At 40.5% G+C, this 26,849-nt stretch overlaps 2 protein-coding genes across 5 annotated transcripts in view; both read left to right on the top strand.

Moving 5' to 3' along the window:
* The first annotated feature begins 851 nt into the window (after positions 1-851).
* On the top strand, positions 852-5,185 carry asb8 (ankyrin repeat and SOCS box containing 8). The gene is made up of 4 exons (XM_029622823.2): positions 852-960; positions 1,688-1,909; positions 2,219-2,323; positions 2,717-5,185. Exons 2-4 carry the CDS (start codon positions 1,781-1,783, stop codon positions 3,350-3,352), a joined length of 870 nt encoding a protein of 289 aa, XP_029478683.1. The 5' UTR covers positions 852-960; positions 1,688-1,780; the 3' UTR covers positions 3,353-5,185.
* Positions 5,186-10,392: 5,207 nt separating this feature from the next.
* Positions 10,393-26,849, top strand: part of atf7a (activating transcription factor 7a) — a 53,896-nt gene continuing 37,439 nt past the window's right edge. For all 4 annotated transcript variants that reach the window (XM_065005533.1, XM_029622826.2, XM_029622824.2 and 1 more), the window contains exon 1: positions 10,393-10,457. The gene's annotated coding sequence lies outside the window, so the exon portion shown is untranslated. The remainder of the gene's footprint in view (positions 10,458-26,849) is intronic.

Here is a 26,849-nt window from a genome sequence, read left to right as displayed (position 1 = left end):
TCATAAGGTGAAAGCACCAATTTGTAAGTCGCTCTGGATAAGAGCGTCTGCTAAATGACTTAAATGTAAATGTAAATGTAAATGTGAGAGGAAGCATAGCTACTATGGTATGTGATAAATGCCAGCATTACATGAAGTCTGTTACTATTAAAATAACACATGTAAGATGCTGAACAACATTACAAAAACACAAAATTCTAAGTCTGAGAAGATTCCTGTGTATATTTTTCAATGGTGCAAAGTACTTAAAGTAAAAAATACTTGAAAAAAAAGTACTACTTAAGTCGTTTTTTGGGGTATCTGTACTTTACTATTTATATTTTTTGACAACTTTTACTTTTATTCACTACATTCCGAAAGAAAATGTGGTACTTTTTACTCCATACATCTTTCCTGAAACTCAAAAATACTAGAATACTATATACTTAGAATACTTAGCAAGACAGGAAATGGTCCAATTCACGCAGGTATCAAGAGAACATCCCTGGTCATCCCCTGCCTCTGATCTAGGCGGACTCACGAAACACACATGCTTCGTTTGAAAATGATGTCTGAGTGTTGGTGTGCCCCTGGCTATCCATAAATACATTTTTTTTTAAACAAGAAAATGGTCTGCTTTGCTTAATATAAGGATTTTTAAATGATTTATACTTTTACTAAAGTATATTTTAACAATTACTTTTACTCTCGATACTGAAATATATTTCAAACCAAATACTTTTAGACTTCTACTCAAGTAGTATTTTACTGGGTGACTTTCACTTTTGTTTGAGTCAATTTATGTTAAACTATCTTTACTTTTACTTTAGTCTCGTATGACAATTGGGTACTTTTCCCACAGCTGATATTTTATGGGCGTAGCTCAGTCGCATGTTTTCGCAGCAAATGATATGACGTTGCCGTTTCCATGTTTTTGTCAAGCTTGGACAGCGCATTCCTTGAAACTGTGGACCATAAACGGTATGTAAGGGCCCAAAATATCGAGATTACCAACGATGCAACTTGAATTTTAAAACAAGCTATGGAAATATTTTACACATTCTAAACGATCAATAAAATGTATATGGTCATCTCTGCTAGCGCGAACTGTCATTTGGAGTGGAAAACAGCGAGCCGATTAGCACGCTAGCTAGCGTTACTGCTGATTGAGGTCGCGACATTTAGTTAAGCTAAATTGTGTTTTGGTTAGCAACTGCAATTATGGATAAGAATTTTGCTAGATAGCTTAGCTTTATTGTTTATATATCGGTAACTTAGCTAATGCAAGTAAGTTAGCTAACTGGTAGTTGGCCATTAAGTAGCCAGCATTAGCTGCTAGTTGACGTGTTGCAACAGCTGGTTAACAGGCTAGCTAGCTAACGTTACCTAACAAGCTAAATTGCAAAGTTTCTACTTTTTGCCAAATGATGCACAGGTAAAACTAAAAACACTTTTGCTAGGTTGGGAAATGATAGCTGTCTTGTACAGAGCCATTCAGTTTGTGTGGGCGGGTGTCAAAAGAGTTGTTATTATTTGATGCACAAATAACGTTACATTTACAAATTCACCAGAGGGGGATTGCCATACCCATGCACGTAATTGATATCCTAGAATATATAGTAGACCTAGCTAAAAACAAGCATGTCTCTCCAAAGTGAACACCTGTAATTCTTTACCATAATAATACCAACACTGTGTTTTCTTTCAGATCTTTAACTCCAACTTGGCCAGCCAGGTGTTGTAGACCGTGTGGTGTGGCGTCAGTGCACCCCAGCCTGGGTGCAATGTTCCTCAGCTCCACATGAGCTCTACTATGTGGTACATCATGCAATCTATTCAAAGTAAATATTCCCTGTCCGAGCGGCTCATCCGCACCATTGCTGCCATACGCTCTTTCCCACACGACAATGTGGAGGATCTTATTCGAAGGGTAGGTTGGCTGGTTGGCTTATCTTTGAACTGTAGAGATGAAATGTTAACACGAACACCACTGTACTTATCTAATTTGTTGTGTCCCAGAGTTGACTTCTTTGTGGTAAAATAACTCCCTCAACCTCACATTCTCTCTGCACGTTTTTAATTGTGTCAATTGTTTTGTAGTTTCATAGCTATCTTTTAATTATGCCACAATTTTGAGTGCCTGATGTTATTCAGTTGAATATGACTTGTTGTGTCTGGTATCGGTATCTATTCATATTTTGCATACTGTTGAAAATGACAATTGCATGTCTACCTTCAGGGAGCTGACGTGAACCGTATGCACGGCACTCTGAAGCCCTTGCATTGTGCCTGTATGGTGGCGGATGCCGACTGTGTCGAGTTGTTGTTGGAGAAAGGAGCAGAGGTATGTATGGTGGCATGGTTTTAACTCTCACTCATCCAACTTTAACTTTGTTTGAAAATATTTAGCTACTTGCTTAGCCTGTGGTGTTATGTTGTAATGTTAAAAAAAAAAGTTTAACATCCTGAGGAAATATATATTTTTTGTTTTTATACTGTACATGCTGCAGGCATCGATACATCTAACCTGCTCTTGATTACTCCCACTTGAATCCCCGTCACCTGAATCTCAGAAAATAATAGTGTATCTCTTATCTTTGAACTTAGGTCTATAATAGCTGCTATTTGTTACTATGTAATGCCTCCAATTGTAAAATATACCATGCTCTCTCTCCCTTTCTCAAATGGACTAACAAAGTTTTATTGTATTCTGTGAATCCCCTACCTGTCTTCTCAGGTGAATGCCCTGGATGGCTACAACCGCACAGCGCTGCACTACGCAGCAGAGAAGGACGAGGGCTGTGTGGAACTCCTCCTAGAGTACGGGGCCCAGCCCAATGCGTTGGACGGCAACAAGGACACCCCGCTACACTGGGCGGCCTTCAAGGACAACCCTGAGTGCGTCAGGGCTCTGCTGGAGAGCAGTGCCTGCCCCAACGCACGGGACTACAACAATGACACTCCGTTAAGCTGGGCCGCCATGAAAGGCAACCTAGAGAGTGTGAGGGTTCTGTTAGAATACGGAGGCCAGGTCCATGTTACTAACCTAAAAGGCCAGACACCCATCTCTCGCCTGGTGGCCCTACTTGCCAGGGGCCTGGGGGCAGAGCAGGAGGAGGAGTGTCTGGAGCTCCTGTATAAGGCAGCGGGGAGGTTTGAGATCCGCCGGGCAGATGGCACCTTACCCAGGGAGCTCAGTAAGGATCCCCAGCTCCTGGCCAAGCTGACCAGTATGGTGGCTGAAGCACCGACGCTACGCGCGCTGTCACGGTGTGCTGTCAGACAGAGCCTGGGGGTGAGGTTCCTCCCCACTGCAGTCAAAGAGCTACCTTTACCAGAGTCAGTCAAAGAGTACTTACTGCTGAGAGACTGAACTTACAGGGGGTGGGACTAGAGGTGACAGGATGTTTAATCACTATCAATCGTATTCAGACTGGAAATCTGTGCTTAGCTCAAATTAGCTCAGTTGCACGCACCTATGTCACCTATTTATGTTTATGATGCATATATGCAGTTTATGATGCATATATTCTGACAACATTTCTCCGTAATGAGGAATGATGTTGATTCTAGATAGTATGAGGTGTTGTAGGCAGTCCAAAAGGTCACAGTGAGAAGAGGAAGTACTTAGTTCTTATGTGGTTGTGTGTGTAAAATTTGAGTGATTTGCTTTTTCTCAGTGCTTCCCTCTCCGTCAGTGGGTCTGCAGAATCAGCCTTGCAATCCCAAAAAACACAGTGTAAAATATGGAATTGCATTTCATTCAATGTTGCATTTCATAATAACTGAGTATAATCACTCTTCATGTTACAAAATAATAAAAAATTGTAGATTACAATTAAAATCACTAATATATTATAGAGATCAGTGTGCCGGGTAATGTTGTTACATAATGTTGATTAACAGATATGTGACTTATACAAAATCATCTGTATCATATAGCACTTCCTGGCAGGATTGGGGTCAATTCTGAATTAAGTTGCGAATTGGTGTTTAATTCCATTTTTGAATTTGAATTGGCCACACCCCACAGGAAGCAGAATTTGAATTACATTAAGTATAATTCAATTAATTGAAATTCAAAATGATTGTTTTTTGCATACATCATTCTGCACATGTTTATTTTGACATGTATGGTTACCAATACTATATTTAAAACTCATTATCCTTCAAAGAGTTTATTATAATTACAGTGGTTTGGAATATTGTAAGATCATTTGGTTGTCTATAATAATTCAAATTCACTTACATGTTATTAGATAAAATAAAAATGTTTTCCAGAATGCATTAGCTCAACCACTCAGAACATCTCATGACAAAAATACAAACATCTGAGTTATAATAAAGCAAATATTTGAAATGGTAACTGTATTCTTCAGTAAGAGGTGGCAGATGCTTCTGGCAAAATATTTGTCAAAGGAATGAAACTTGATGTTTCATATCTAAGTTTGAATTGGTTTTTAATTTAATTCTACTTTAATTCAAATTCTTCTTCCAGTCGAGTGTGGCGAATTCGAATTTCAATTCGTGTGGCGAATTTCAATTCAGAAATTCTGTATTGACCCCAACGCTGCATCCTGGACTAAATATATGGGTATGCCAGCCGGTCAAATATATGTGTCAAAATGTGATTTGCTATTTGTGTTAGCTATACACTGTACCTTTTCCATTCAAAATGTGTATGTTGGCTTATTTTAGTTGAAGTATGCTGATGTACAGCCAACTATAGATATTTTTTCTATAGAACCTAGGTAAACTTTTATTTTATCATTTTTACATCAGGATTTTCCATGGTGCTTTTTTTTGGTCCAAAACTTTGTGCACCACAGATTTAAATGTGACCATAAACAATGTAACCAGCAAACCATATAAAGGTATTTTTAAAAATTGTTTATTTTAGGCAAAAGCTTTCAGTAATTGTAGAAATTGTCATTGTGGCATGAATTTGGATGTTTTTTAAAAATTGTATTTAAAATATATAAACTATAGAAGCTTTGACCAATGTACTTTAGTTTGTAGTGAAACTCAAGTGACACATTTTTGACAGTTGTTTAATGTGTTTGTTTCTGTTTGCTTGTTTGCCAGGTGTGTACATGCATAACATTGATAGGTAATTTGGTTCTCTTAGACACCAATGTAAACCTACAAAGTGCATTTTTCTGTTATATAATGAAAAAAATAAGTAAATGCCTTCCCTTATACTATGTACCGCCTTGCTGTTGTTTTTATGTTATTTTAGTTTAGACACCAAAAACTCCTAGGGGATATTGGCAACAACTTATCATGTGCATGCGGTTTCATCACATGCAATTTTGAATTTGTCCAGCAGGAGTCTTTAGTCTGCAACAGTGCCTTCAGAAAGTATTCATACCCTTTGACTTATTCCACATTTTGTTGTGTTAGCCTGAAATCCAAATTTGTAAAAAAAAAAAAAAAAAGATTCTCACCCATCTACGCAATAACCCATAATCACAAAGTGAAAACATGTTTTTAGAAATGTTTGCTAATTTATTGATAATAAAAATACATGTCTCATATACATAAGTATTCACACCCCTGAGTTAATACATGTTAGAATCAAATTTGGCAGTGATTACAGCTGTGAGTCTTTCTGGGTAACGCTCTAAGAACTTTGCACACCTGGATTGTACAATATTTGCACATTATTCTTTTAATATATTTTATGAGCTCTGTCAAGTTGCTAAACGACCATTTTCAAGTCTTCCCATAGATTTTCAAGCCAATTTAAGTACAAATGGTAACTAGGCCACTCAGGGACATTCAATGTTATCTTGTTAAGCAACTCCAGTGTATATTTGGCCTTGTGTTTTAGGTTATTGTCCTGCTGAAAGGTTAATCTCCCAGTGTCTGTTGGAAAGCAGAATGAACTAGGTTTTCTTCTAGGATTTTGCCTGTGCTTAACTTTATTTAGTTTATTTTAATCATAAAAAAACTTCCTAGTCTTTGCCAATGACAAGCATACACAACATGATGCAGTCACCACTATGCATGAAAATATAGAGAGCGGTACTCGGTGATGTGTTGTGTTGGATTTGCCCCAAACATAACGATTTATATTCAGGACATTTCTTTGCCATTTTTTTTGCAGTCTTACTTTAGTTCCTTATTGCAAACAGGATACATGTTTTGAAGTATTTGGATTTTGTACAAGCTTCCTTTTCTCTCTGTCATTTATGTTAGTATGTTGTTAATCCATCCTCTAGGAAGATTTTTCTCTAATCCCAGCCATTAAACTCTGTAACTGTTTTAAAGTCACCATTGGCCTCATGGTAAAATCCCTGACCGGTTTCCTTCCACATTGCAACTGAGTTAAGAAGGACGCCTGTATATTTGTGACTGCGTGTATTGATACACCATCCAAAGTGTAATTAATTACTTCACTGTGCTCAATGTCAGCTTTTTTAAAAATGTAATTTTGTATCTTTCAATAGGTGCCCTTCTTTGCGAGGCATTGGAAAACCTCCCTGGTCTTTGTGATTGAATCTGTGTTTGAAATGCACTGCTTGACTGAGGGACCTTACAGATAATTGTATGTGTGGGGTACAGAGATGAGGTAGTCATTCTAAAATCATGTTAAACACTATTATTGCACACAGAATGAGTCTATGCAATTTTTACTCCTGAACTTATTTAGGCTTGTCATAACAAAGGGGTTGAATACTTATTGACTCAAGACATTTCAGCTTTATATTTTTAATTAATTTGTAAACATGTCTAAAAACAATTCAATTTTGACATTATGGGGTATTTTGTGTTGTCCAGTGACACAACATCTCAATTGAATCTATTTAAAATTCAGGCTGTAACACAACAGAATGTGGAAAATGTCAAGGGGTGTGAATACTTTCTAAAGGCATTGAATAAATCTGTATTTGCTTCAATAGTAGGAGATCATTGAAAAACGTGTTAATAAGCTTCAGTGATGTGTTATTGGGAAAATATGACAAGAAAGAAAGATTGGTTTAACAACATCTTGAGAAGTATATACTCTACTCAAAATGATTGTATACATCTTGTGCCAAAATAACATCCTATTTACAGGATAATACAGTGTACTCTTGTATGCCATTGTTGGTGTGGCACCACTGAAGACGTGACAGTTGAATTGTTGTAAACAACATATATTTCACTGTTTATCTGTATTTACAGTGGCTGCCACTCTAATTTTTAAATTTATCGTCACTGTGTAAAAACAAAGCAATTTGACAAATTTCAAATCCCGCCTTTGTTTTAATTGGCTGCTTCCCCTTTGATGACATAAGAGCAGGTTCAAAAGTACCACTCAATAATAATCCTTTGTTGAGTTACTTCGGTATTGTCTCTCGATATTTCCAATGCTATATTTTGGCCCCATATCCCGACACAAGACAGGACGTTTGTTTCCCAGCGAGAGAAAAAAGGTTTGTCACTAGCTTCTATAGCCAGAAATTCATAAACCCTGCCCATTTCTACAATTGATCATCTTACATTATTATTTTTACTTTGACCTTAATCCTAACCTTAACCACACTGCTAACCTTATGCCTAACCATAAATTAAGACCAAAAATATCATGCATCTTTCTAATTTTGACTTTGTGGCTTTGGAATCTGACATGGTGGCTATAGAAGCTAGTGGAAACCAGAAAAAAAGGGGGAGAATTTCTGGAAGGAAACTAAAGCAACACAGAGAGGAAGAAGGCCCCCTCTCAGCACTCTCTCACACTACCTTCCTTAAAAACAGGACAATACAGTAGTTATCATTCACTCACATCTGTTCAATGTCTGGATTTTCTTCACATTAGTGCTACTGTAAATGTTCAATACAATGCACATTTCTACTACAGCAAGAATCAAATGTTTGGACACTTTTCAGGGTTTTTCTTATTTTTAAATCTATTTTCTACATTGTAGAATAATAGTGAAGACATCAGAACTATGAAAAAACACAAGGAATCATGTAATAACCAAAAACATGTTAAACAAATCAAATTATATGTTGTATTTGAGTTTCTTCAAAGTAGCCACCCTTTGCCTTGATGACAGCTTTGCACACTCTTGGCTTTCTCTTTATGAGTTAATCACCTGGTGTGCCTTGTTAAAAGTTAATTTGTGGAATTTCTTTCCTTAATGCAGTTGTGTTGTGACAAAGTAGGGGTGGTATACAGAAGATAGCCCTATTTGCTAAAAGACCAAGTCCATATTATGTCAAGAACAGATCAAACGACAGTCCATCATTACTTTAAGACATGAAGGTCAGTCAATCTTGAACATTTCTTCAAACGCAGTCACAAAAACCATCAAGCGCTATGATGAAACTGGCTCTCATGAGGACCGCCACAGGAAAGGAAGACCCAGTGTTACCTCTGCTGCAGAGGATAAGTTCATGAGAGTTACCAGCCTCAGAAATGTGCTTCACAGAGTTCAAGTAACAGACACATTTCTACATCAACTGTTCAGAGGAGACTGCGTGAATCAGGTCTTCATGGTCGAATTGCTGTAAAGAAACCACTACTAAAGACACAAATAATAAGAAGATACTTGCTAGGGCCAAGAAACATAAGCAATGGACATTAGACCGGTTGAAATCTGTCCTTTGGTCTGATGAGTCCAAATTTCAGATTTTTGGTTCCAACCGCCATGTCTTTGTGAGACGCAGAGTAGGTGAACGGATGATCTCTGCATGTGTGGTTCCCACAGTAAAGCATGGAGGAGGAGGTGTGATGGTGTTGGGGTGCTTTGCTGGTGACACTGTCAGTGATTTATTTAGAATTCAAGGCACACTTAACCAGCATGGCTACCACAGCATTCTGCAGCGATACACCATCCCATCTGGTTTGTGCTTAGTGGGACTATCATTTGTTTTTCAACAGGACAATGACCCAACACACCTTCAGGCTGTGTAAGGGCTATTTGACCAAGGAGAGTGATGGAGTGCTGCATCAGATGATCTGGCTTCCAATAAAATGCAAATTAATTACTTAACAATGATACAATGTGACTTTCATACAATGTGACTTTCTGGAATGTGACTTTCTGGAATTTTGTTTTAGATTCCGTCTCTCACAGTTGAAGTGTACCTATGATAAAAATTACAGACCTCTACATGCTTTGTAAGTAGGAAAACCTGCAAAATTGGCAGTGTATCAAATACTTGTTCTCCCCACTGTATATCAATCAGGCTTGGAAATGTAAAACAGAAATATTTTTTTTAAGAGAAAATGAAATTAAAAACGATAGGAGAAAATGTGACATTTTAAATGTGACAGTGCATTGTTGTAACTGCCCTCACCAGAGATGATCTATAATGTTGTAACAATCCCTCACAACAGTGCTCCTTCTACACATAGCAATATAATAAACTGGGGTCATTCTAGTTCTGGAATCATTCTAGTTATGTGGCTCCACATGCCCAAGGTTGGAGGCAGGCCAGGCCAGTGGTTGTTATGCAAACTGTGATCTTAGGGACTGGATACATAATTCATTACATAGTCTGAGTTCGAAAGGCACCCTTTTCCCTTTTTTTCCCAACTTTTGACCAGGGCCAATAGTGCTCTAGTTAAAAGTAGTGCCCTATATAGGAGATAGGGTGCCATTTGGGATGAAGACATGGTTTTCTTGTCCACAGACTCCTGGCTCAGTCAGGATACAGAAAATTGGAACAACACAGTTGGCAAACAAAGCAAATGAGCTGAAAATTTTATGTTAGCAATAATTATGAGCAACACTCATTGCTGGGTGGTGTCCTTGGGGAGAGAGTACAGTGTACTGGTAGTGTACAGTGTACTGTTTAACCAGTTTCTTATGTTGCATCTTGAATTGAATACCTGCTTCATGTGAACGGTTCTAAACTATGAATTTAGAACCGGACTGCTAATAAATCGACCAGCTTCTATTATAGCTTTAACAACTTTAGATTGATTGCAAACAAAGCTTTACACTGTGCACATTCCCTTTCCCAGAAACAGACAGTATCTATTATTCTATATAGACAAACTTCATGCATTTCATCGCCACATTCCAGAAACAGGTTATTGAGGTAACCAAAACAGCTGCAAAAACAAAGGTGCCTGTTTTTTTGTTGTAAGTATGAGCAATGTGAGTATGAAATTCAGTGTTGTGTTTAGTCAGAAATATGGTAGGCTTATGACACCCCACTTCAAACATCTGCTACACAGGGTGAATAGAATAGAATATGTTGCCCCTGGGAAAAAATATTATACCATTTTGTATGCACCCCCTACTACATCTTAAAATAATTCATGTAGGCGTATGTAAAATAAAAAATACATAAAAAGCTTTGAAATAGGCCTCGTCTACTGTATTTTTAAAAAGTAAATTCCGTACACTGTTTTTTATTATTTGAGTAAAATTGACTACGAAGACCTCGACGTAGAACCTCGCGATGATTCAATGAGGAGGGGAGTGTCAAATTCCAAGACTAGAGAAGAGGAGAGGGAGAGAGAGAGGGGCGCAACGGTGAGTTTGTAAACAGTATATCATTGTCAAAATGTACAATCGACGCGTAATTCCGATGGAAATGTGACATAGAAGTATTGAAAGTCGTTACAGTTAGTGTGTACGTTTCTATCGTTGCCCTGTCGGCCATGAAATATGAGTGGGCAATTAACGTTAGTTGACAGAACTGTTGTGGTCTGTCTTCTCGCTCGCACTCGAGTGCATATTTTAGCTTTCTAGCTAACAAGTTGGTTAGTATTTAGCTAACTAAAGTGTCAACTAATTATTTATCAGCAAAACTACACGACTATATGACATGCTCATGTTGTCATGCATAAAGTTCGTTTTTGTTGATGAGGTTTTAGTCCTGCACATTGCTTTTCCCTGGCTGTGGTAGCGGCCTGTTCGAAGTTAGCACTGGGGAAAGTTATAGCTAGCGAAAACTCCCATCTTTTGAGTGGAATCGTCATGAACCAATCACATTCTTATGTTAGAATTGATTGACAGCCCAATGAGCGACAAGGGTACGAGATCATGGTGATTGACATATCGGTAGCCAATCCTTGAAAAGAAAGGGCGGTCTGTTGCGGGAAAAGGCAGGTCTTGTGTGTGTTAAGGGTATTCGGGTCTCAGCTAGCATGCTAACTTGGCTAGACACCTAATTTAGCCAGAAGTCTGATGGTTACAACTTTTAGCAGAAGTTAAGTCATTGCGATTCTGCTTCTTGAGAAGATGATTTCGATTCTGCTTAATTGAGGAGAGAATTTCATAACTTTAGCTAACAATAAGTTTTCTCCATCAAGTTAAGCGATCCACACACCATGTGTAGCTGAAAGAATAACCTGCAATAAATTACAGTATAGTTTGATTCTTTAAAAACTGGGAGATTCAAATTCCTCAACATATACAATCCTCCATTCTATTGCCAGTTGTGACTTTAACTTCAGCCATATATTTATACACTGTTATAATAACTCTACCTCATCCTAGTCTAAGATTATGATAATATTGTTATCTGTATTGATATCTATACTGAACAAAAATATAAACGGAACATGTTAAGTGTTGGTCACATGTTTCATAAACTGAAATAAAAAATCCCAGAAATGTTCCTTAAGCACTAAATGCTTATTTATCTCCGATTTTGACCACAAATTTGTTTACATCCCTGTTAGTGAGCATTTCTCCTTTGCCAAGATAGACCACACCTGTCAGGGGGATGGATTATCAAGAAGTTGATTAAACAGCATGGTCATTACACAGGTGCACTTTGTGCTGGGCACAATTAAAGGCCACTCTAAAATGTGCAGTTTTGTCACAAAACACAATGCCACAGATGTCTCAGGTTTTGAGAGAGTGTACAGTTGGCATGCTGACTGCAGGAAAGTCCACCAGAGCTGCTGCCAGAGAATTGAATATGAATTTCTCTACCATAAGCCACGTCAATGTCGTTTTAGAGAATTTGACAGTAGGTCCAACCGGCCTCACAACCGCACACCACGTGTAACCACGCCTGCCCATGACCTCCACATCCGACTTCTTCACTTGTGGCATCGTCTGAGATCCGCCACCCGGACAGCTGATAACATTTTCAGAAACTGTCTCAGGAAAGCTCATCTGCATGCTCGTTGTCCTCACCAAGGTCTTGACCTGACTGCAGTTCGGTAGCGTAACCTACTTCAGTGGGCAAATGCTTACCTTTGATGGCCACTGGCATGCTGGAAAAGTGTGATCTTCAAGGAAGATTCCCGGTTTCAGCTGTATTGGGCAGATGGCAGACAGCATATATGGCGTTGTGGGCGAGCAGGTTGCTGACGTCAACGTTGTGAACAGAGTGCCCCAGGTGGCGGTGGGGTTATTGTATGGGCAGGTATATGGACAACGAACACAATTGCATTTTATCGATGGCAATATGAATATGAGATACTGTGACAAGATCCTGAGGACCATTGTCATGCTATTCATCTGCCACCATCACCTCATGTTTCATCATGATAATGCACTGCCCCATGTCACAAGGATCTGTACACAATTCCTGCAAGCTGAAAATGTCCCAGTTCTTCCATGGCCTGCATACTCAACAGACATGTCACCCATTGAGCCTGTTTGGGAAGCTCTGGATCGACGTGTACGACAGTGTGTTCCAGTTCCTTCCAATATCCAGCAACTTCGCATAGCCATTCAAGAGGAGTGGGACAACATTCCACAGGCCACAATCAACAGCCTGATCAACTTTATGTGAAGGATATGTGTTGCTCTGTGTGAGGCAAATGGTGGTCATACCAGACACTTACCGGTTTTCTGATCCACGCCCTACTTTTTAATTTTTTAAAGTAATCTGTGACCAACAGATGCATTTCTGTATCCCTAGTCGTGAAATCCTTAGATTAGGGCCTAATGAATTTATTTGGCAAGGCTCCCGAGTGGCTTGGTGGTCTAAGATTATTATTAGTAGAGTGCAGTGAGTGTGCATTGGAGCCAGTACAAGAATGTCAGTACAACAAAGGGGGTCAATGCAAATATTCCAGGTAGCCATTTAATTAACTGCTCAGCAATCTTATGGCATGGGGGTAGAAGCTGTTCAGGAGCCTTTTGGTCTCAGACTTGCTGTGCAGAACAGCCTATGACTTGAGTGGCTGGAGTCTTTGACCATTTTTGGCTTTCCTCTGGCACCGCTTGGTAGAGAGGACCTGGATGGCACGGAGTTCGGCTCCAGTGATGTACGCACTCCCCTTTGTAGCGCCGTACGCACTCCCCTTTGTAGCACCTTGGGGTCGGATGCCAAGCACTTGCCATTCCGAGCTGTGATGCAGCCAGTCAGGATGCTCTCAATGGTGCAATGTAGAGGTCGACCAGTTAATCAGAATGGCCGATTAATTAGGGCCGATTTCAAGTTTTCATAACAATCGGAAATCGGTATTTTATTTTTTATTTTATATACCTTTTTATTTAACTAGGCAAGTCAGTTAAGAACACATTCTTATTTTCAATGACGGCCTAGGAATGGTGGGTTAACTGCCTTGTTCAGGGCAGAATGACAGATTTTCACCTTGTCAGCTCGGGGGATCCAATCTTGCAACCTTATAGTTAACGAGTCCAACACAATAACGACCTGCCTCTCTCTCGTTGCACTCCACAAGGAGACTGCCTGTTACGCGAATGCAGTAAACCAAGGTAAGTTGCTAGCTAGCATTAAACTTATCTTATAAAAAACAATCAATCATAATCACTAGTTAACTACACATGGTTGATGATATTATCTAGTGTGTCCTGTGTTGCATATAATCTGACTGAGCACACAAGTATCTGACTGAGCGGTGGTAGGCAGAAGCAGGCACATAAACATTCATTCAAACAGCACTTTCGTGCGTTTTGCCAGCAGATCATCGTTGTGCGTCAAGCATTGCGCTGTTTATGATTTCAAGCCTATCAACTCCCGAGATGAGGCTGGTGTGACCGAAGTGAAATGGCTAGCTGGTTAGCGCGCACTAACTAGAGGGACAGAAGCTATACTGTTACACTGGCAATACTAAAGTGCCTATAAGAACATCCCAATAGTCAAAGATGAATGAAATACAAATGGTATAGAGGGAAATAATCCTATAATTCCTATAATAACTACAACCTAATTCTTCTTACCTGGGAATATTGAAGACTCATGTTAAAAGGAACCACCAGCTTTCATATGTTCTCATGTTCTGAGCAAGGAACTGAAACGTTAGCTTTCTTACATAGCACATATTGCACTTTTACTTTCTTCTCCAACACTTTGTTTTTGCATTATTTAAACCAAATTTAACATGTTTCATTATTTACTTGAGGCTAAATAGATTTTTATTGATGTATTATATTAAGTTAAATAAGTGTTCATTCAGTATTGTTGTAATTGTCATTATTACAAAAATTAATCGGTATCGGCGTTGAAAAATCATAATTGGTCGACCTCTAGTGCAATATATAACTTTTTGAGTATTTGAGGGTCCATGTCTGGGACTTTGTCTGGTTCTGTGATGTGTCCATATTCACAAGTATTTGTTTGTCTGCTAAAGTCAATAAAGATATCAAATCGAAGTGTGGTGTAATATCTGTGGTGCTGTCCAAGGCAATGCATCTCAGTGCTTGAGGCGTCACTACAGACACCCTGGTTTGAATCCAGGCTGTTTCACAACTGGTCGTGATTGGGAGTCCCATAGGACGGCGCGCAATTGGCCCAGCGTCTCCCGAGTTTGGCCGGTGTAGGCCGTAATTGTAAATAAGAATTTGTTCTTAACTGACTTGTCTAGTTAAATAAAAAATATATGCATCTCCAAGACTAGCTCATCACCAAGATTATGTTCAGGGGGAATCATCTGGGAGATGTACGAAGTTAGCACTGGTAGTTTTCGCTAGCTTTCCCCATGACTTTTTCCAATATTTTTTAGTTTACAGCCTTATTCTAAAATGTATTTAAACCCCCCCCCCTCCACACAATACCCCATAATGACAAAGCAAAAACAGGTTTTTATACATTTTTGCAAATGTATTAAATAAAAAGAACACATTTACGTAAGTATTCATACCCTTTACTCAGTACTTTGTTGAAGCACCTTCGGCAGCGATTACAGCCTCGAGTCTTCTTGGGTATGAAGCTACAAGCTTGGCACACCTGTATTTGGGGAGTTTCTCCCATTCTTCTTCTCTTCAGATCCTCTCAAGCTCTGTCAGGTTGGATGGGGAGCGTCGCTGCACAGCCATTTTCAGGTCTCTCCAGGGATGTTAGATGGGTTCAAGTCTGGGCTCTGGCTGGGCCACTCAGTGGTTAAGGGCGCTGTACTGCAGCGCCAGCTGTGCCATCAGAGACTCTGGGTTCGCGCCCAGGCTCTGTCGTAATTGGCCGCGACCGGGAGGTCCGTGGGGCGACGCACAATTGGCCTAGCGTCGCCCGGGTTAGGGAGGGCTTGGCCGGTAGGGATGTCCTTGTCTCATCGCGCACCAGCGACTCCTGTGGCGGGCCGGGCGCAGTGCGCGCTAACCAAGGTTGCCAGGTGCACGGTGTTTCCTCCGACACATTGGTGCGGCTGGCTTCCGGGTTGGATGCGCTGTGTTAAAGAAGCTGTACGGCTTGGTTGGGTTGTGTATTGGAGGACGCGTGACTTTCAACCTTCGTCTCTCCCGAGCCCGTACGGGAGTTGTAGCGATGAGACAAGCTAGTAGCTACTAAAAACAATTGGATACCACGAAATTGGGGAGAAAACGGGGTAAAAAAAATGAAAGAAGGTGAACTTTTGACCCAGTCTGAGGTCCTGAGCGCTCTAGGGCAGGTTTTCATCAAGGATCTCTCTGTACTTTGCTCCGTTCATATTTCCCTCGATCCTGACTTTTCTCCCAGTCCCTGACGCTGAAAAACATCCTCACAGCATGCTTCACCGTAGGGACGGTATTGGCCAGATGATAAGCAGTGCCTGGTTTCCTCCAGATGTGACACTTTGCATTTATGCCAAAGAGCTAATTCTTGGTTTCACCAGACCAGAGAATCTTGTTTCTCATGGTCTGCGAGTCCTTTCGTTGCCTTTTGGCAAACTCCAAGCAGGCTGTCATGTGGCTTTTACTGAGGAGTGGCTTACGTCTAACAACTCTACCACAAAGGCCTGATTGTTGGAGTGTTGCAGAAATGGGAGAACATTCCAGAAGGACAACCATCTCCACAGAGGAACTCTGGAGCTCTGTCAGAGTAACCATCGGGTTCTTGGTCACCTCCCTGACCAAGGCCCTTCTACCCCAATTGCTCAGTTTGGCCGGGCTGCCAGCTCTAGAATGATTCTTGGTGGTTCCAAACTTCCTCCGTTAAACAATGATGGAGGCTACAGCCACCATGCCTCCATCTTGGCAGTCCCCCACGATCGTAAAAAAATATATATTTGGAAGCTATAGAAATTAATTTATGAATGTCTACATTTTTGTTTTTGCCGTATTTATTATATTACAGACACCGTAAAGCTGCAATATGCAACTTTTTTTAACAACCCCTGACCAAATTCACATAGAAAAAATCAGTTATGCATCTGTCATTCTTATTGAAAGCAAGTCTATGATGTGTAGATTTTCTATCCTTCCCATTCTTAAGTTTAGTGTTTGCGTCTTCGATTTTGTACACCGGCTTCTAACAGCTGAAAATACAATAATTTTGGTTATTGAAAATATATTTCACTCCGCTTTAGATGGTACAATGATTCTCTACACCTGTGGTTCCCAAAGTTTTTATAGTCCCGTACCCCTTAAAACATTCAACCTCCAGCTGCGTACCCCCTCTAGCACCAGGGTCAGCGCACTCTCAAATGTTATTTTTTGCCATCATTGTAAGCCTGCCACACACACTATACTATATATACATTTATTAAACATAAGAATGAGTGAGTTTTTGTTACAACCCGGCTCTTGGGAAGTGACAGAGCTCTTATAGGACCAGGGCACAAATAATAATATAATAATAAATCATTTTGCTCTTTATTTAGCCATCTTATATATAAAACTTTATTTGTTCATCGAAAATTGTGAATAACTCATCACAGGTTAATAAGAAGCGTGTGCTTGAAAGGATGCTCATAACTCTGCAATGTTGGGTTGTATTGGAGAGAGGCTCAGTCTTAAATAATTTTCCACACACAATCTGTGCCTGTATTTAGTTTTAATGCTTGTGAGGTCCAAGAATCCACTCTCACATAGGTACATGGTTGCAAAGGGCATCAGTGTCTTAATAGCGAGATATGGCAAGGCAAGAAACTCTGAGCGCAGCCCTATCCAGAAATCTGTCAGTGGCTTCTGATTAAATTTTTACAGAACCGCTTGTTGCAATATCCTTGAGGCTCTCTTGTTCAGATATCTGTAAGTGGACTGGAAGCAGGGCATGAAAGGAATAACGAATCCAGTTGTTTGTGTCATCCGTTTCGGGAAAGTACCTGCGTAATTGCGCAACCAGCACTCGGGTGCTTCGCTATATCACATTTGACATTGTCCGTATGCGTGAGTTCATTTGCACACACACAAATCATACAATGATGGAAAGACCTGTGTGTTGTCCTTGTTAATGCAGACCGAGAAGAGCTCCAACTTCTTAATCATAGCCTCAATTTTGTCCTGCACATTGAATATAGTTGCGGAGAGTCCCTGTAATCCTAGATTCAGATCATTCAGGCGAGAAACTCGTCATCGTGCAAGCGGTCAGACAAGTGAAAATGATGGTCAGTAAAGACAACTTTAAGCCTGTCTCTCGTGTCAATACTTTGCCCCTTAATAACCAGCGCACTTTCTGTATGTTGTAAAACCGTTACATGGTCGCTGCCCATATCATTGCATAATGCAGAAAATACACGAGAGTTCTGTGGCCTTGATTTAACAAAGTGAACCATTTTCACTGTCGTGTCCAAAACATCTTTCAAGCTGTCAGGCATTCCCTTGGCAGCAAGAGCCTCTCGGTGGATGCTGCAGTGTACTCAAGTGGCGTCGGGAGCAATTCTTTGCACGCGCGTTAACACTCCACTATGTCTCCCTGTCATGGCTTTTGCGCCATCAGTACAGATACCAACACATCTTGACCACAAGTACATTTGATGTCACAAAGCTGTCCAGTACTTTAAAATATAATCTCCTGGTTTTCAGAAGATGTCTTAATTGACATCCCCCCCCACTCATCCAGATGTAACTCATATAATTCACTGGCTTGTATGCGAACCAGTAATTGTTTCAAAACATCTCCTGTCATGTCACTGATGCGTCGTGAAACAGTGTTGTTTGATGAAGGCATTGTCTATATAGTTTGTTTGGCCTTTTCCCCCAGCATTGTCCCAGCCATATCCTCTGCAGCAGGAAGAATTAAGTCCTCCACAATAGTATGGGGCTTGCCTGTTCTAGCCACTTGGTAGCTCACCATATAAGACACTTCTAGCACCTTCTTATGAAAGGTATCTGTTGCAGTTTATACATGTCTTACTACTCGAAAGTCGTCTTAATTCTCGCTGAAAAAACTCCTGAGGCTTTTTTTTTCAGATTGGCATGTTTTGTTTCTAAATGTCTGCACAAGAGTGAAGGTTTCATCGAGTTGTGAGATAGCCACAGTGTATTATATGTGCAAAAGAACTGAGGAATATATAAGTGAACCCCAAATCAATGTAGTTCTCATCATATTTGCACCTCTTCGATTGTCCAGCGTCCCTGTCTGTTGTTCGGTGCTGTCCCGGGTGAAGGGGCAGTAGCTCTTTGGCCGTGTCAGATTCACAACTGTAAGTGTCCATGCTAGCTGGGCTAAGTACAACATGTAGAATTACCGATGTTAGCATTGGATGTGCTTGTGGAAGCTGAACAACCTGTGTCGTCGACAGGTGCAGGTGTAGTATTGCTGGTCGTAGCAGTACTACCAGTAGAGCTGGTATGTGTGTCTCTATGGAAACGGGCCTCTTTTTTAATTTTTTTTACCATTTATACATTTTTGAACGGAATGAGCATCTGCTACGTTTGGCTTCATACGGACCGTTATTGGAATTCCCGCGAGAGAGTAATGTGATTGGATGTTAATTATTTGACAAGACTACCTTTTATTTGACATTGTGTTATTTTAATTTTGGCAGTGAAATGAGGCTACTCAGGCGAGTCAAAAACCTCACCCAAAATGTATAGCCCCGTTGGAAAATATAAATGAACTGTTTGAAAATGTAGGGGGGAAAAATGTCAAAATTATTATTTTTAAATGTGAATCACATTTTTATTTGGCATACCTCCAACAGCCTTGCGCATACCCCTGGGGAATACCTACTCTACACAATTGCTTGTTTTGTCACATAAATTGAAATTAGGCGAACTATTAGTATTTTAGCAACCAGGCAATATTGTATATTGTACCTTTTTTTATTTTTTATTAATACTTTTAAAATGATATGCCTATTATGAGGTAAATATATATACTTTTTTAAATACACAGATTATTTTTTTAAACATACTGAGTTATAGTTCTTATAAGGAAATCAGTCAATTGAAATAAATTCCTTAGGCCCTGATCTATGGGTTCACATGACCAGGAATACAGAAATTAATCTGTTGGTCACCAATACTTTTGGTCATGTAGTGTATGTGGACTCCTGCTCATCGAACGTCTAATTTCAAAATCATGGGCATTAATATGTAGTTGCTTCCCCCTTTGCTGCTATAACAGCCTACAGTCGTGGCCAAAAGTTGAGAATGACACAAATATACATTTTCACAAAGTCTGCTGCCTCAGTTTGTATGATGGCAATTTGCATATACTACAGAATGTTATGAAGAGTGATCCGATGAATTTCAATTAATTGCGAAGTCCTTCTTTGCCATGCAAATGAACTGAAACCCCCAAAAACATTTCCACTGCATTTCAGCCCTGTCACAAAAGGACCAGCTGACATCATGTCAGTGATTCTCTCGTCAACACAGGTGTTAGTGAGACTGTCATATGGAGAAGCGTAATTCATAACCCCAGAGAACGAGTTTCCACTGCTCCAGAGTCCAATGGTGGCGAGCTTTACATCACTCAAGACGTCGCTTTATATTGTGCATGGTGATCATAGGCTTGTGTGCGGCTGCTCCGCCATGGAAACCCATTTCATCAAGCTCCCGATGAACAGTTCTTGTGCTGACGTTGCTTCCAGAGGCAGTTTGGAATAATAGCACTTAAGACCAGGGCACCTCTAACAAGGGCAGACATTTTACGTACTAACTTATTGGAAAGGTGGCACCGCCCTAATACCGTGCCACGTTGAAAGTCACTGAGCTTTTCAGTAAGGCCATTCCACTGCCAATGTTTGTCTATGGAGATTGCATGGCTGTGTGCTCGATTTTTATACACCTGTCAGCAATGGGTGTGGCTGAAATGGCCGACTCCGCTAATTTGAATCTGTGTACACACACTATATATAGTGTACTTTAAAAAAAAAGTAGGGACGTGGTTTAGAAAACCAGTTAGTATCTGGTGTGACCACCATTTCCTCATTCAACGCGACACATTTCCCGTGCATAGAATTCATCAGGCTGTTGATTGGGGTCTGCGGTTGTGGTGCCGGGTGGACGTACTGACAAATTCTCTAAAACAACGTTGGTGGCGGCTTATGGTAGAGAAATGAACATTCAATTATCTGGCAACAGCTCTGGTGGACATTCCTGCAGTCAGCATGCCAATTGTACTCTCCCTCTAAATTTGAGACATCAGTGGCATTGTGTTGTGACAACACGGCACATTTTAGAGTGGCCTTTTACTGTCCCCAGCACAAGGACCACCTGTTTTAATCAGCTTTTTGATATGCCACACTTGTCAGGTGGATGGATTGTCTTGGCAAAGGAGAAATGCTCACTAGCAGGGATGTAAACAAATTTGTGCGCACAATTTTTGAGAAATAAGCTTTTTGTGAGGATGGAAAATTTCAGGGATCTTTCATTTCATCTTATAAAACATGGGACACTTTGCATGTTTATTTTTTTGTTCAGTATATATTAAAACGTTTTCCTTTTAAAGTATACTTTTTTAGATTACTAATGATACTGACACCGCTACAACAAATACTTTTTGTATACGAAACATCTCATTTAAATACCGTGGAATTCCATTCATTCCTTTGGAGGACTGCTCCTACTGGGGAGTGCCAATATGGCCGACCTGTGGCTTCAAAGCCTCTCAATGGCCAATAGAAAGGATCAGCAATCCAGGGTTTATATACATCACTGGTCATGTCCTGTTTAAGCTACCAAATACCCTTTGATCTCACAGTAAAGTCAGAGTCAACCAATTTCTTTTTTTATCTCTTTCTCTCTCTCTCTCTCTCTCTCTCTGTGTTTGTTTGTTTTTTTGTTTTTTTTGGTCTCCCCTACCCTCTAACCCTGGCAACTCTAGCCCTGTAGATTCCTGAGTCATTTGGCTCCCTGGCTTGCAGGCAGAGAGAACTATTAATACAGTTTGTTTAGCTAGTTACCTAGCAGGCTGCATCAAACACTGCAGGCCTGTAGCTGATTATAGACAGAGAACCGCTCGACCTGCTCGCTTCCCTGGCCATTTGGGATTTGGGACGCAGACCAAGTTAACAGCGACGGGGACATTGCCGGCAGGCTCGGAGAGAGCATTTGGAATAGGGCCCACTGGCTGCGCTGACTTCTTTTGATGTTTCCATGTCACCTTGGATGAATGGAAGCTTAAATAGATGGGTGGACTGACTCTGAGTCTGACTCATATGTAGGCTATCGCATGTCTGAAATGGATATAATGCAAAGGATTTATGTGGAGGCGTTTTACCTCAAAAAGCACAAGAAGGAAGATTTAAACACCCACAATCTTTGCTTCTTCTGAAATTGTTTCTGTTGTAGAAACACAGATACAATTAGTCTTTCTGCAACATTTATTTTGTTGAAATATAATTTGAGCTCTGAATTTTTTTTCTTATTTATCGCAAACAAATGGGTTATTATAATTTATAGAAATAATTTAATATTCAATAAATATAGTACCCAACATCTGATTTCGACCAAACCTTTTTTACAGCTATGAGTTAGACACGAGGAATCCAAAGAAATCGACAAAAGCTACCCACGGCCTTCCTGCCACACCCCACGTCAATCACATCCTACATCCTGATATTACCAGGTTATGACCACTAGATGGTGGTGTTCCAGGGGATTTTTATAAAAAAATTATCTCCAAGAAATTGTAAAAAGGGAGAATTCACCCAAATTACATGTTGGTTTCTTTACCCTGTAAGCAGTCTATGGAAAAGGCATGAAAGTAATCCATGCTTTGGTTTTGTTGTCCACTGTTTCAAAGGCAAACCTTTTAGCATTTGTGTCACAAATACAATGTAAGGTAATGGTACCTATATTAGTATTTTCATGCTTCATGTCTAAATCACATGAAGTATCTATTAATGTGTTGTGTAACTCAATTACGTGGGAAAATATAGGTACCATTCACAGGAGGATACTGAGGGGAGGATGGCTCATAATAATGGCCGGAACAGCGAGAATGGAATGGCATCACGAGCCCGTCCTCACCAATTGAGGTGCCACCAACCTCCTGTGGTACCATTTGCCACAAATGCAAAAAAGTAAGCATTTGAAACCATGGCCAGGTATACATAACCAAATCATGGGTTGCTGTCATATTTTGTCCATAGACTGTTTATACGGTAAGGAGACCAATATGTAATTTTGTGAACTATTCCGTTTCCATTAAGGGGGGAGGGGGTTCTTAAAACAACAATCTCTTGGAATAACACCATCTAGTGGTCAGAACCTGGTAATATCAGGATGTACGATGGGACTAGGGCTGTGATGATAATTGAATAACCGTGTAACTAACGGTTATGGATGAAGACTGTCATGAAAATAAAATAACTGTCAAAACCGTTTAAATTAGGGCTGCGCCGATATGACATTTTTGGCCGATACCGATATCCATTTTTTTTTTTTTCCCTTGCCCCAAAAAAAACCTATGCCGATAACCAATATTTAACATTTTAGCTGCATTTTAGGCATCCTAGTACAGCTAAATATTTAACACACATATATGGATGCAGCGGTCTAAGGCACTGCATTTCGGTGCAAGAGGCGTCACTACAGTCCCAGGTTCGAATCCAGGCTGAATCACATCCTGCTGTGATTGGGAGTCCCATTTGTCCCAGCGTCGTTCGGGTTTGTCCGCCATTGTAAATAAGAACTTGTTATTTACTGACTTGCCTAGTTAAATGAAGGTTACACACACCACACTTACCAAAACATTATTTTGTTGGCATTTACGCATGTCCCCATTACCAATAAAACCAAATAAAAACCTATTTCTTTCACTTACTTGCTGTGCTGTTTCATTGTTCATTTGTTCAGTCATTTCAGTCTTAACCAGGGTTCATCATACATGTCAAGCAGTGGTGTCAGCTCTGTCTCTGTCGCCGCTCTTCCTCAGTGTACACTGTCACTGTGTCCGTTTCCATCTTGTCCAGCTGTGTCTGTAACATTTCATGTAAACCCTGTTTCTTGTCTGCATCGAAGTAGCGAAGTAGCGGCCCTTGTACCTAGCATCGACAATGGTGGCAACACAGTAAAGAGGCTCAGAGAATTCCACCGCATCACTTGTTCACAGCCTCTTGTAGAGTACTTTTGCAAGTGTTAACCCCACTGTCTGTCGGCAGATTTGTCGAGCAGGTATTTCGGAATGGCCGATTTAATTAGGGCTAATTTCAAGTTGTCATAACAATCTGTAATCGGCATTTTTGGACACCAATCATGGGCGATTACATTGCACTCCACGAGGAGACTGCGTGGCAGGCTTGACTACCTGTTATGCGAGTGCAGCAAGGAGCCAAGATATGGTGCTAGCTAGCATTAAACTTAAATTTATTAAAAACAATCAATCTTAACATAATCACTAGTTAACTACACATGGTTGATGATATTACTAGTTTATCTAGCTTGTCCTGCGTTCCATATAATCAATACGGTGCCTGTTAATTTGTCATTGAATTACAGCCTACTTCGCCAAATGGGTGATTTAACAAGCGCATTTGTGAGAAAAGCACTGTCATTGCACCAATGTGTACCTAACCATAAACATCAATGCCTTTCTTAAAATCAATACACAAGTATATACACTGCTCAAAAATAAAGGGAACACTAAAATAACACATCCTAGATCTGAATGAATGAAATATTCTTATTAAATACTTTTTTCTTTACATAGTTGAATGTGCTGACAACAAAATCACACACATTATCAATGGAAATCAAATTTATCAACCCATGGAGGTCTGGATTTGGAGTCACACTCAAAATTAAAGTTTTGAGTGTGATCCAACTTTGATGTAATGTCCTTAAAACAAGTCAAAATGAGGCTTGGTAGTGTGTGTGGCCTCCATGTACCTGTATGACCTCCCTTGGCATGCTCTTCATGAGGTGGCGGATGGTCTCCTGAGGGATCTCCTCCCAGACCTGGACTAAAGCATCCGCCAACTCCTGGACAGTCTGTGGTGCAACGTGGCGTTGGTGGATGGAGCGAGACATGATGTCCCAGATGTGCTCAATTGGATTCAGGTCTGGGGAACGGGCGGGCCAGTCCATAGCATCAATGCCTTCCTCTTGCAGGAACTGCTGACACACTCCAGCCACATGAGGTCTAGCATTGTCGTGCATTAGGAGGAACCCAGGGCCAACCGCACCAGCATATGGTCTCACAAGGGGCCTGAGGATCTCATCTCGGTACCTAATTGCAGTCAGGCTACCTCTGGCGAGCACATGGAGGGCTGTGCGGCCCACCAAAGAAATGCCACCCCACACCATGACTGACCCACCGCCAAACCGGTCATGCTGGAGGATGTTGCAGGCAGCAGAACCTTCTCCACGGCGTCTCCAGACTGTCACGTCTGTCACGTGCTCAGTGTGAACCTGCTTTCATCTGTGAAGAGCACAGGGCGCCAGTGGCGAATTTGCCAATCTTGGTGTTCTCTGGCAAATGAAAAACGTCCTACACGGTGTTGGGCTGTAAGCACAACCCCCACCTGTGGACGTCGGGCCTTCATACCACCCTCATGGAGTCCGTTTCTGACCGTTTGAGCAGACACATGCACATTTGTGGCCTGCTGGAGGTCATTTTGCAGGGCTCTGGCAGTGCTCCTCCTGCTCCTCCTTGCACAAAGGCGAAGGTAGCGGTCCTGCTGCTGGGTTGTTGCCCTCCTACGGCCTCCTCCACGTCTCCTGATGTACTGGGCTGTCTCCTGGTAGCGCCTCCATGCTCTGGACACTACGCTGACAGACACAGCAAACCTTCTTGCCACAGCTCGCATTGATGTGTCATCCTGGATGAGCTGCACTACCTGAGCCACTTGTGTGGGTTGTAGACTCCGTCTCATGCTACCACTAGAGTGAAAGCACTGCCAGCATTCAAAAGTGACCAAAACATCAGCCAGGAAGCATAGGAACTGAGAAGTGGTCTGTTGTTCCCACCTGCAGAACCACTCCTTTATTGGGGGTGTCTTGCTAATTGCCTATAATTTCCACCTGTTGTCTATTCCATTTGCACAACAGCATGTGAAATTTGTCAATCAGTGTTGCTTCCTAAATGGACAGTTTGATTTCACAGAAGTGTGATTGACTTGGAGTTACATTGTGTTGTTTAAGTGTTCCCTTTATTTTTTTGAGCAGTGTATATTTAAACCTGCATATTTAGTTTAATATTGCCTGCTAACATTAATTTCTTTTAACTAGGGAAATTGTGTTACTTTTCTTGCTTTCTGTGCAAGCAGAGTCAGGGTACATGCAGCAGTTTGGGCCGCCTGACTCATTGCGAACTGTGTTAGGAAGACTATTTCTTCCTAACAAAGACCAAAATTAATTTGCCATAATTTAACATAATTATGACATAACATTGAAGGTTGTGCAATGTAACAGCAATATTTAGACTGGATGCCACCCGTTAGATAAAATACCGAACGGTTCCGTATTTCACTGAAAGAATAAACGTTTTGTTTTCGAAATGATAGTTTCCAGATTTGACCGTATTAATGACCTAAGGCTCGTATTTCTGTGTTTTATTATAATTAAGCATATGATTTGATAGAGCAGTCTGACTGAGCGGTGGTAGGCAGCAGCAGGCTCGTAAGCATTCATTCAAACAGCACGTTCGTGCATTTGCCAGCAGCTCTTCGCTGTGCTTCAAGCATTGCGCTATTTATGACTTCAAGCCTATCAACTCCTGAGATTAGGCTGGCAATACTGAAGTGCCTATAAGAACGTCCAATAGTCAAAGGTATATGAAATACAAATGGTATAGAGAGAAATAGTCCCATAATTCATATAATAACTACAACCTAATTCTTCTTACCTGGGAATATTGAATACTCATTTTAAAAGGAACCACCAGCTTTCATATGTTCTCATGTTCTGAGCAAGGAACTTAAACCTTAGCTTTTTTACATGGCACATATTGCACTATTACTTTTTTCTCCAACACTGTTTTTGCATTATTTAAACCAAATTGAACATGTTTTATTATTTATTTGAGACTAAATTGATTTTATTGATGTATTCTATTAAGTTAAAAAAAGTGTTAATTCAGTATTGTTGTAATTGTCATTATTACAAATATATATATATATATATAAAAATCTGTATCGGCTTTTATTGGTCCTCCAATAATCGGTATCGATGTTGAAAAATCATAATTGGTCGACCTCTAGTTTCGATGCCATGACGGAGGGTATCACGTCTGCTGCAGACAGTTGATTAGCTTATTTCTCGAGTCAGTTGTTCGAATGGCGCTAGGAGTGTGTTCATGTTTCAAACATGTTCTCAAATGCCATTGAAATGGCAGCAGCAGTATGAGAACCAGCACATTCTTGAGCATGCAATACGGCTTTCCTCTGTACGAAATCCTCGTCGACTCCC

Source organism: Oncorhynchus nerka, linkage group LG20 (genome assembly GCF_034236695.1).
Source record: "Oncorhynchus nerka isolate Pitt River linkage group LG20, Oner_Uvic_2.0, whole genome shotgun sequence".
Lineage (NCBI taxonomy): Eukaryota > Metazoa > Chordata > Actinopteri > Salmoniformes > Salmonidae > Oncorhynchus > Oncorhynchus nerka.
This window is presented reverse-complemented; position numbering and strand designations above follow the sequence as displayed.